At 46.4% G+C, this 12130-nt stretch overlaps 1 protein-coding gene across 3 annotated transcripts in view; it reads left to right on the top strand.

The window, feature by feature from the left end:
• The first annotated feature begins 4092 nt into the window (after positions 1-4092).
• NAGLU (N-acetyl-alpha-glucosaminidase) overlaps positions 4093-12130 on the top strand; it is a 69410-nt gene continuing 61372 nt past the window's right edge. For all 3 annotated transcript variants that reach the window (XR_010787470.1, XM_066586180.1, XM_066586181.1), the window contains exons 1-2: positions 4093-4650; positions 11491-11638. Coding sequence is in view for 2 of the 3 variants with exons in the window: in XM_066586180.1 (XP_066442277.1) it covers positions 4241-4650; positions 11491-11638 (558 nt within the window). In the remaining variant the exon portion in view is untranslated. The remainder of the gene's footprint in view (positions 4651-11490; positions 11639-12130) is intronic.

The following is a 12130-nucleotide window of genomic DNA, read 5'->3' as shown; positions in this document are numbered from 1 at the left end:
GGCTCTAAAAGAGTCTAACTTTGGCTTGAAGGAATGCTGCCCTCCAATAGGTGGCACTGTGGAGGTATTATTCCATCTCCCTTATTTGCATATTACCCAGAGGAGCATGAATGGCCTTTGAGTCTCCTGTCTCACCATCTAGGTGCTCTCCATAAGGAGAAAAGATAGTGGCTGCCGTAAGCATGTTTCAATCTCCATTATCATATATATATATTCAAAGAATGATCTCAGTGCTATTATTATTATATTAACTTTGATGTAAACCACCAGATAGGATTACTGAAACCCTGTAGTGGGTTTATTTGAATTCTTGAACTTCCGTACAGGTTAATGGGGTTAGAAAAAAGGAACTCTGCTAAAACCCCTGGGGGATCTGTTAAGGGAATTTTTATAGCAAAGTGTTAAACTTCTCCCTTTCCTAAATTGGAAATGCAAAAGTGCAGTAATGCAGTGTGCATATGATAAAACGCTGCCCCCTGCAGTCAGGGGAGGAGTTCTGTGTAAAATGAAGTTAAATTGGTTCCTTGTACTGATGGGGAATTTGCTCAGCATTGGCTTCAGTTATGTGTAATCATTTGAGAGCAAAATACAGTATGTCAGCAGCACATATCCTGATGGTTTGCTGCAATGTAGTAACAGCACACATGCCCAACACCCCTACACATTTAATATCTGAATATAATTGCATGACTGTTGTCTGTCTATACTAACTGCATAAGAATACAAGGTTCTTAGCACATATTTTGAGCAAAGTATGTGGGCCCAACTGCCACGTTAAGGAGAACCTTATTGGACGGGTACCAAGTGCTAAAAGACAGTGAGCAGTTCCCAGTCACGTGATCACCGTTATCCAATGTATAATGGTGATCATGTAAAAGTTAAAAGACAGTTGAAGTTTTATCTCCCCTCACCAATGCGATCAGTGAGGGGATATGAAACTTCTTACTAGAGGCTTCACATTTAAACCCCGACATGATCATCCTCCACGGACCTTCCCCGGCTTCTGCACATGCACCCACCGGCAAAATGATGGACACATGCCCAGGAGCCGGGGTGCCTGGGAAATTTAAAATCTCCTTGCTCCAAAGATAATTCTTTGCACAATAGTTATCCTGTGTAAAGGTACCTTTACTTAAGGCTCATTTACACACAAAGACAATCTTTCACAGGATTGAAAGATTGACAGTTTCAGCGATCATTTTGCATAAAGTAGTAATGGGCACTAATGCCCATTAGCACTTTATCTGCTATATTTACATGTAAATAAGCCTCCAGCAGCTGTTTGCAAATCCCAGCATGTGATCTGGACTTTGCACTCAGCTGCATTGTCTTCGCAGGAGCTGCCAAGGGCTGTCAGCTGAATACAATGCAATCAGCTGCTCCCGTGGAGATCACAGCATGCGGTCCCTGCTCTCTCTCCAGCTGAACAATTGATTTTATGCTCACTTAAAAATCATCTTTCATCCGAAGAGTGAAAAATGGAAGCGTTTACACGCAACGATTATCGCTCAAAAGCCATCGTTTGAATGAATTTTGAGTAGAGATGAGCGAGTATACTCGCTAAAGGCAATTGCTCGAGCGAGCATTGCCTTTAGCGAGTACCTGCCTGCTCGAGATGAAAGGTTCGGGCGCAGGCAGGGAGCTGCGGGGGAGAGCGGAGCGGAACGGAGGGGAGATCTCTCTCTCCCTCTCCCCCCCCCCCCCCCCCCGCTCCCTCCTGCTGAGTGCCACTACTCACCGCTCCCCGCGCCGGCACCCAAACCTTTCATCTCGAGCGGGCAGGTACTCGATAAAGGCAATGCTCGCTCGAGCAATTGCCTTTACCGAGTATACTCGCTCATCTCTAATTTTGAGCAATAATCATTGAGTGTAAATGGGGCTTTAGGAATGCATTAGAACACACATCACAATGCAATTCTGAAATTAGCATTAGGTCTCATGCATTTGACAGCTGGCTCCACATTTGTTCTGTATATACCTGCATAATACAGTGCTGTACAGGGGAACCATATGGCAATGACAGAGTACCTATGACTCTATAATACGGAACAGTTTGGACTCTGTGTACCACCGTACAGACTTGGGACACATTATACTTGGGTCTGGTCTCAAGACTCCCTTATTACACTTCTATGGATTACATTTTAGTGAATCCTGCCCTGAGCAGGGGGTTGGACCAGATGACCCTGGAGGTCTCTTCCAACGCTGCCATTCTATAATTCTATGATTGTTATGTATTCTTCTTGACAGATAAAAATACTGCACCAAGTAGAAGTTGTTGAAATCTAGTACCCTGTTGGGCCGCCTCTAGCCTAGATACATAATAAGATATGGTTGGGAATGGAGACTCTAGTACCCTGTTGGGCTGCCCCTCGCCTGGATACATGATGAGACACGGTTGGCCATGGAGACATATAGGCTCTCTATGTTATCCTCCTTGCCCACAGATGTTACCACCGGGCCTCTAGATTCTGCACACTTGTAGGCTGCTGAAGCTGGCATCCAACCTGGTTCCATAAATGCTTGATCAGTGATAAATCTGCCGACCAGGCAGGTCAAGGAAATGTGTCAACCTGGTGGAGACAATCCTGGGAAACCCTTGCAGTGTGCGGGCGAGGAGTCTGCTGAAAAGTACCTCTTGGAACCCCTACTATGAGAGGTAACATGTGGCTGCAGGATTTCCCACACACATCGCTGAGCTATTAATGTCCATTGTATCACTACTACCGATGACCAATTGTGATGGCTCCCTATATGATCACACCAATAGTTAGGGCAGTGTATTGCTCCACAGCAAACACAAAATGGAGATGTTAACCACGATACCTCCATACTCAAAAGCAACCACCGTTGGTGCACAAACAGAAATTGGAATTGTCACTAAAGACGATATGGTTCCAGTCTGCAACAAGGTTTCTCTTTCACGACACCACTGCAAATGGAGGCGACTGTGTTGGGGTGTTAACAACAGGTCATGTATTGGGCGCCATGACACCAACTTTCCTTCTGCGAAGTACCTGGAAATAGTTAGGGCAGAGACAGGGGTCTGTAATAAAGGTACAACCTGTGTCAGGATGGTGGACAAGAAAACTGTTGGATCTACTCATGCTTGTTGGTGGATCAAATGATCCTCTCTGCTGGTGGTCTGCCGTCTAGAGCCTGTTCGCCATGTATGCATGCCCTCACATAACTACCGCTTCCAACACCTCCTAACAGCCTGGTCAGAACAGCCTAGATGGCGGGTGATTCATTGAAATGACCATCCTGCTTCCCAATGATGTTAACTGCGCAAAATGTCCTTTTCAGATTCTCCGCCCGTGTAAAAGGGCCTAACTTTGACAACCCCCTTAAATAATAGCACTATAGTCCAAAATGCCAACCTTCACAGACCAATTATGAACAAAAAGCGTTCAGAAAATGGTTGTCCGAAATCACGACACTGTAGAGGCGTGTCTAGTGGTCAACGATGTCTCAACAAAAGGTCCACTACACAAAAGTAGTCTCTGAGAGCCTTTTTATAGGGCAATGGGGGAAGCACTTTACAGCCTCTGGTGACAAAACCCCCTGTGTAATCCCACCGCAACTGTAATCCTTTACTTATCTGCCTGAGATATAACTGCAAGCAGAGTTCTGCATTTCGCAATCCGACATTTGTATCCGGGTGCATTATTTAGTTTTTGGCAATGAGCGTGTTTCCTCTTATTTCTGTTTCCCTATTCACACATCACATATATTCAAAGCGAATATAATATGGAAAGAACGAGAACCAAAACATCAGCCTCTTCCTCCAGTGTGATATCTGCAGGGTGCGATCATCATCGACTCCGACAGTCTGGAATGGCTACATTAAACTTGAAGAATTGCAAAACTCCCTAGAGCTAACAAGAAGCAGCCCTGTTCTCTGTCCCTGCAGCCTGTTCAAACAGTCACCCTCGCTTACTAAAACACTTCCAGAACCAATGACATCCATGGCGTGGCCAATCCCGCAGTATGTGACAGTCCACCAATAGTGCTAGACTGCATGAGGCCAATGAGGCACCAGGTCTCATGTTACCAAGTCAGGAAATGTACAAGACTCAGCTGCTACATTGCAGGGGCATGCTGTTTGAGTCTGCAAAGTCTTAGTCTACACTTGTCATCAGAACATCTTCTACCTTAGCTGTTAACCCTTAGATTCTTAGCAAGAGCTCATGCGATTAGACCAAGGATCTTCCATGAACATTTCATAGCAGACACAAGGATGAAAGTAGATGGGCTGACATTGATTCTTCTGTCCTCTCTTGGTCTGGTGGTTTCAGGAAAAGTTTTCCAGACTTTGTCCCACTTGAAGCCACAGCGCAAGGATGCGGCACAGACAGCCGCCGTTCAAGATCTGCTTCATCGGTTGATTGGTGATCGTGCTAATGAGTTTGTGGTCACCGTGAACAGCTCCTTGGCTGGAAATGATGGTCTGGACACTTACCGGCTGAGTTCTGTGGATGGGGGTAAGGTGGCTGTGGTGGGCAGTAGTGGGGTAGCCGCTGCCACTGGATGCTACAGCTATTTAAAATATTTCTGCGGCTGCCACATTTCATGGTCAGGAGTCCAGCTGCAAGTCCCATCACCGCTACCTCGAGTGCCTTCAACTATCACCGTGAAAACGCCTAACAGGTAAGATATATACAAGCGTGGAGACGTCTTGGGAAAAAAAGTTGAGACAATGCTAACTTAGGCTGGCTGCACATGGCAGTCGGATTTCGCAGATTCTGGCTGTGACCCCCGGCCAGCGACCCTGTATACCTGCTTTTGCTGTACTGCGGATGGCCGCGGACGCTCGCCGTTGATCATGCACAGTATGGATTTTTTTTTTTTAAATGTGTTTCTTTCCTGCGCTGTTGCTAGGCGATGACGCGGGTACCTGTAGGCTATTTGCAATATGAATTGCGGATGGGCTGCATGTCAGACGGCTTCCATTGACTTCAATGGAATCCGCCTGCACGGAATCCGCGGCACAATAGAGCATGCTACGATTTTTTTCCTCCACTTGCGGAAATCACAATTTAGTTTCCACAAGTGGGAAGGAAAAAGCGGGTTTACATACCTTTTTGAAAGCATGCTATTTGCTGCTGATCCTCCATGCGGCGTGGATTCCGTAGCGAAAATCCGGTTGTGTAAAGCTGCGCTTAGTGCATATGCATACCTTTTTTTTTTTCATTAATTCCACTTTATTACATACCGCCTTTGAAAAATAATAGAAACTTGATGTCCTCTGGACCCAGCTAAAGCCAGCAATCTTGTCACTCACAGTGACTCTTCACTCTTCCCAGAATGCATTGGGAATATGCAAATTATCTTCTTACAGTTCCAATGTCTGGTCTTTGAGATGTTCAGAGCTTTAATACAGCACCTCCATAGGTGCATGGGGACCGACTTGCTTCCAGGGTAGAATATCTCTGTACATATGGCACCTGATGGAGCATTTATGGCAGATCATGGAGGCCGTGCAGCACCGTAGTAGAGAACTCTATGGTTGTATGAAAAAGCTATACTGCATATAGAAAAGTGTTCTATATAAAGCTATTTCATCCATTTAGGGAAATAAAGCTAAGCTACCCAGATATAGAATGCTAATTTAAAGGGGTTGTCTGTTTGGTGGGAGATTTTTTTTTTTTAAATATCGCTACAAATGTGGTAAAGTAACGAAAGCAGCGGTACTTACCTGTCCTCTTCCCTGGTGATCCAACGCTGCTGCCTCACGCTCCTCACAGCGTTTGTTTTTTAAAAAAAACAGCTACTACCTGATGGCCGCAGCAGTCAGGTGTCATACCTCTGGTATCACTACTTAGATGCTGGGAGCCATGTTGCCAAGAGAATGGCACCTGACTATTGCGGCCTCTGATTGGCTGCAGCAGTCAGATGGTATCCTTTCCCAAACCAACATCGGGAGGACTGAGGGCAGAATACTGGCTATGCTTTTGTGATGTGGCTTTAAGAGGGAGCAGGCACCCGGGATCGCGTGAAGCGGAACAGGAAGCTTTCGCCATCTTGGAGTGCAGGAGGAAGCCTAGATGGAACTGGTAGTCAGTTTCGACATTTTGTTACCTTCTAAGAGGTAGTGGTGAAATCCTGGTGATGCTGGCATATCCAAGACGTACCAATGGTGAACATACCCAGCACAGAGCCAGGTAATGAGTCCATGAAGTGGGACTGCAGAGTCGCTAGCTTCCTGCCTGCTGACCGCGTCTGGGTGAGCCTCCCGCTCTAACCTGCCATAGTGAAACACCGGAATGGCGTCATACCCAGCAGCTCCGCAACTGCAGCCTTCCCTGGATGAGAGGTGTTTTCATGTGAAAACAGCCTGGCATCACTGTGGGGAATCCCTTCATCCCTCTGGGGAATCCCTTTACCACTACTGCATCTGAAGGGATTTCCCCACGGGGCTGAAGAGATTTCCCCGCAGGGCTGAAGGAATTCCCTGACACTGTTGTCACAGCCACAGCAGAGGATCGCTGAGTTCTCCCATTGCTTTCAATGGTACAAAGGGAGCAACTAGTCCCAGCAGATTACACTATCGCTGGCCTAGGATTATCCTGGTATCTATTCTTTTGCCTGTGTTGGTTGTCCGTGCAGTTTTATTCCTCTTTTGCTTGCAAGCCATCGCACAAGGTCACATGACCTTCTTCCCTATGTACATGATGATGCACAGTCATATGAGCGGTACTTCCTCCATGCACTAATCCAGCCTATGCCGCCCTTAATGCAGGAATTAATGCAGATCTTCCCCTACAGTATTAATGAATAGTAGAAAAAGACCCCCAGAATGGCAGCAGGCGTTACATCTAACACAAAGCAGACTTGCGTATGGTTTTTATTAAAGGGGTATTTAACCTCTTGCAGTACTGATGACCCATCCTCCCAATAGGTCATCGATAGTTGATAGGAGGGGGACCTTCCCCGTTCCCTGGCAATCAACTGATCTTAGCCTCTGCTCCAACTGCAACGGGGTCGGACATCAGCATTTAGGTCAGAGTCGGAAGTGCAATAGACTGCATAGCTCCCATTGATTTCAATGGCAGCTCTACCTTCTATTGCACTTCCGGCTCTGACCCCCAACGTGGACAGAGCTGTCAACATCCAGCCTGCTACAGTGAATGTGCGGGGCCTGAGATCAGCTGATCGCTGGGGGTTCTGAGCAACAGATCTCCGCCTATCTACTACTGATGACCTATCCTGAGGATGGGTCATCAATAATGAAAATGGTAAAATGCTCAGAATACCCATTTGAGGGGGAAAAAAATCACTGTGCCTATATGATCTATGTATGCAGTGCTGTATGTACTAAAACTTGCAAGCAGCATATGGACATATGTAGATGTCCTCTTTAACAAAGACCGTGGGATATCAATAATTAATTTGGATTCCTTTGATCTTCGGTCAAAAAGGGCACCTGTCAAACTAGCTCATAATACCTGAACATTTCCTTCCAGTATTGGGATCTTATCATCTACACCTCAGATCATCTCCTTGATCCCACACCTGTAATTATAGGTTGCTGAATGGTCCAAAGCTGTCAGTTCTGTCAGGTCAGTTGGGTGCGGTAGCAGTGACGCTGCATTGGTTCTAGGACTTATCTTCCCGCTATTCTTTTCAAACTGCTGCGGTGGCGAAAAACCTTGTTCATGCGCAACTATTCTCCATGCCGGCGAGCGTAGTTGCACATATTGCCATCTGAAACCACCGTAAGGCCTCTTTAACACGGCTGTCTGCAATATTGCCGCAAGAAAATTGCAGCAATATCGCAGCTGTGATCTGTGCGATATTGCTGCATCTTCTCACGATTATATTGCGATTTTGTTGTGTTCTTTTGCCAGGATTTTGAACAGGCTTCAAATTTAAGCCCTACCCTGAAAATAAGCCGTGGCTGCAATAAAAAAAAAAATCACAATACATTACCTAAGAGGCGCTGTCCGCCAAACCTCTCCTCTGAAGGTCCCAGACACTTGTCTGCAGTCTTCAGCCAGGGTTTCCTGGTCAGGGGGTTCAAAAACATCACCTCCAGAAGGTGCTGGCTGTGATTGGTTCTCGAGTACCGCGACTCAGCCAAACACTGCAGTGCTCGATGAACCAATCACAGCCATCGCATTCAGTGGCTGTGATTGGTTCTTGAGTACCACAGCTCCGCCAATCCCTGCAACGTTCGATGAACCGATCAGACCAGTGGTATCCTTGTGGATTCTTCACTTCTTCTGAAACAATCAGAGCCAGCACTTCCTGCAGGAGGGTTTTTGTAACCCCTCACCAGGAAGCGCAGGATGAAGACTGCAGTCAAGTGCCGGGGACCTACAGAGGAGTGATGTATTGGCTTTTTTTTTGTTTTTTTATGTAGCTAAGGGTTATTTTAGGGGAAAGAGTAGTATTTCCTACTGTTAAAAGTTGCATCGCACGAAAACTGCATTTCCGTGCGACGCAATGCTAGACATGGGAAGGCTCCATAGGGAGACATGGGCTACAAAACATTGCGGCAATATTCAGCATTTCTGGCAATGTTGCAGCCTTCAAAACATCGCTAATGTGAAGGAACCCATAGGAAAGCATGGGCTTCACACACGTGCGATTTGAAGCGCTGTCACATCGCAAAAAAATTGGCGCGATTTTGTGGCACATATGAAAGCGGCCGTATTCTCATCATTTGCAAACAATGAGAGGAACCAGTTAGTGAACTTTGGGTATGTTTACACTCAGCAGCTTTATTGCAGAAATGTCGGCGACAGATGATTTTCTTGACTTCAATGGAAGCCGTCTGTGCGTAACCTGCACCGAGTCGCAGCATGCTGCAATTTCTACTCCCAGAGCAGAAAATCACAATGATGAAATCTCGTATTTCCAGCATGCTATGGGGGGGTATTTGCTGCGGAGTCCGAAGGGAAATGCCCACTGCGGACTCAGCAATGCAAATCCGCCCGTGTGCAGGAGACCTTAAGCATGTTGCAATTTTTTTTCTTGCAATGTCGCAGGCTACAAAAAGTCGCTCGTGTGGAAAAACCCGTTGGAAACCACGGGCTTCACATACATGCGTTTTGTGCGATTTTGTAGTCAGCGTGAAACCAGCCTCAAGGGGTTACCCTATGATAAGCTTCACAGGTTGGGAAATATACAGCTGCTTCTGTAATACGCCACGAGCTGTAATGGAGAGTGCTGTACATATGTGTTGCGGGGGACTTCTACAAGGGCCAACAAATGCCTGAGCAATCGCTCAAAAGAGAGACGAGTGACTGTCATCCCATCTAAACAGCTGATATGGCAAGTGAGCGAGAATCACCTAAAAACCAAGTGACTGTCAGCCTGTGTAAACAGGTAGTTGTTCATCTATGAATTACTGCCTGTTTACTGTGAATCTAAAATAAGTTGCAGATCATTAGTATACAGTCAGGAGGATGAGCTGTGATCTCCTGTACTATAACTGTGTGACAGGAGCTGTGTGATCATCATCAGTAGCTGTTTTAGGAGTGTCTGTAACCCCCTATACACAGTTTCTGTAGTAGGATTTATGCATTAGCATCATACACACTGAGAAATTGACTAGTTTCAGACATCAGAACCCCAAGTAGATCTGAGCTGGTCAGAATTGAGATCACATGACCATCTGAGGAGAAAGAGGCCAAGAGGTTCAGATAGTAAGAAACAACTAACCAAAGTAACACTAGCCCATTTATATATACTGGGGGAGAGCTACATAATGAATGAAAGAAAAATATCACTATTTTCCTAAATAGTTGGCTTTCTATTGGTTTAGACTTTGTTTGTCTAAAGCCAAAGTCACCCGGACTCCGTGCACTGAATGTCCTATTCTCGTCTGTGATAACGGATGAGGGTAGGTTATGCCAAGATCTTTTTTCACGTGGCCCAGTGGCCTGCATAAAAGGACATGCATAGCATAACCCGATTGTAGCCTCCTGCCATAGCGCAGGAGTTTGAAAACAATAGCGGGAAGATAGGTCCTGGCCTGTCTTTCCTGCACATCCTATCTTTTCTCACCCGTACAATTAACAGGTGAGAATTCCACTAGCAATAATGAAACCATTGAAATCCCATCCGTCGCGGCCGGATCTTCTCTTTTTCTGCCCGACGGAAGTCCTCGTAGCGTGCCGCGCGCATGCGCCGTGCACACTTTATTTTCTTTTTAATTCCTGCTTTCCAGCGGTCCCGTGGCACGGATGCAGTGACAGCTGCGGGTGTGCCGCGGGACCGGACAGCTTCCATAGGCTTCAATGGAAGCCATGGCAGCCGTTCATGCGGGAAACCCGCAGAAAATGGAGCGATCCTCACGACAGTGAAATATGACATGCGCTTGTATTTAATTACCTGCGGCTGTCCAATGATTCCCTATGGGTGTGGATCACGCGTGCGGGACACCTGTGCGGATTCACTAATTCGATTTTGCCCATGGACATTCGGCCTTAGGACATAAACAGAGGCGTGATAATCATGGCGGCATAACGGGACGAAACAAAACCATTGATTTCAATTGTTTCATTTTCACTATTGGGATTCTTGCGCGTTAATAGTACGTGCATGGAAAATCTGCGCCATTTACAGTGCCAGCAGAGTGAATGAGCTTTTAAAAATCTCATTCTCACGCAGTGGAAAAAATCTACTGCGGAAATGGACATACAGTGCAACATTTTAACTCTGTTATATATTACCGTAACTATAGCAGTGGATTTACGGGGAGGAATCCACCTACTCAATTGGTGGGGTTAATTTTACACTAAAATCTGCATTAAAATCTGTAGCAAATGGTGCAATGCAGATTTTGCTCTGCGGGTCTGCTGGGGAATGTCTGCTGTAGACATTCCGCTCCGTGTGGGCATACCTTTAGAACATACCCTTTCCGCAGCTACAAAAATCCATACCAAAATGTGGATTTTGGTGCAGATTTACCTTTTCAATTGAATTTAAGTAAAGGGGTAAAATCTGCTGCTGTTCTGCACCGAGTGGTGCGAATTTTGATTTTGGTGCAGATTAGAGATGAGCGAGCGTACTCGGAAAAGCACTACTCGCTCGAGTAATTTGCTTTATCCGAGTATCTCTGTGCTCGTCCCTGAAGATTTGGGTGCCGGCACGGAGCGGGGAGCTGCAGGGGAGAGCGGGGAGGAATGGAGGGGAGATCTTTCTCTCCCTCTCTCCCGCCCGCTCTCCCCTGCTCCCCGCTGCGACTCACCTGTCAGCCGCAGCGGCACCCGAATCTTCAGGGACGAGCACAGCGATACTCGGATAAAGCAAATTACTCGAGCGAGTAGTGCTTTTCCGAGTACGCTCACTCATCTCTAGTGCAGATTTTTTTCAGTTGTGGAAAACCAGTTACGTGAGAATGCACATATACACTGTCTAGTATCAAACACATAATCCAAGTTGTCAGATAGTTGACCCCTTCACAGCACTCTGCCGCCGCTCTGCGTCAATCATGGTTGCTCCTATTTGCTTTTTCAGATTTTTCTCCTTTTTTTATAGGTTTCGCTACTATCAAAATGTCTGCACTTCCAGTTACTCCTTTGTCTGGTGGGACTGGGCTAGATGGGAGAAGGAGATTGACTGGATGGCACTGAATGGAATCAACATGCCTCTCGCATTTACAGGCCAGGAGGCTATATGGCAGCGGGTAAGAAATACGCCTCTTTCGAATGATGCAGATATTTGCGGTTGAGCAAAAAGGTTGTACCCAAACAATGGCAGTTCTTCGACTGAGGCCGGAGACCTCACGTTGTACTGGAGGTACCACCAAGTCGTGTTGCACTGAAGTGACTTGCCCGTCCTAGTGTGCTGCTGTGAGTCTTTGAGTGGCCACTCTCTACCACAGCATGCCCTATCTACACATAATGCATGGGGTACCAGTCACTTAGTGTTCATACTGCCCCCGGGTCCTCGTGATAACTACTGGACTACTTTTCATTAACAGCAAGCATGCAACAGGCACCTCGTACCTACCCTGCTCAACACATAAGTACAGCCCCGAACCACAAAGTGGCCAACCTTGTCCCAGTCCAAGTGTTTTTGTAAAAGAGGTACTGCCTTTTTATTTCGTTGCAGTTCATGCTTTTTGCCACTTTTTGTATATCTTGGAAGTCCCCTTTTGCCCAGCTGTACTATGTTC

This window comes from Eleutherodactylus coqui, chromosome 13 (assembly GCF_035609145.1).
Source record: "Eleutherodactylus coqui strain aEleCoq1 chromosome 13, aEleCoq1.hap1, whole genome shotgun sequence".
Classification (NCBI taxonomy): domain Eukaryota; kingdom Metazoa; phylum Chordata; class Amphibia; order Anura; family Eleutherodactylidae; genus Eleutherodactylus; species Eleutherodactylus coqui.
The sequence above is the reverse complement of the archived record's forward strand: the minus strand, read 5'-3'. Positions and strand labels throughout refer to the sequence as shown.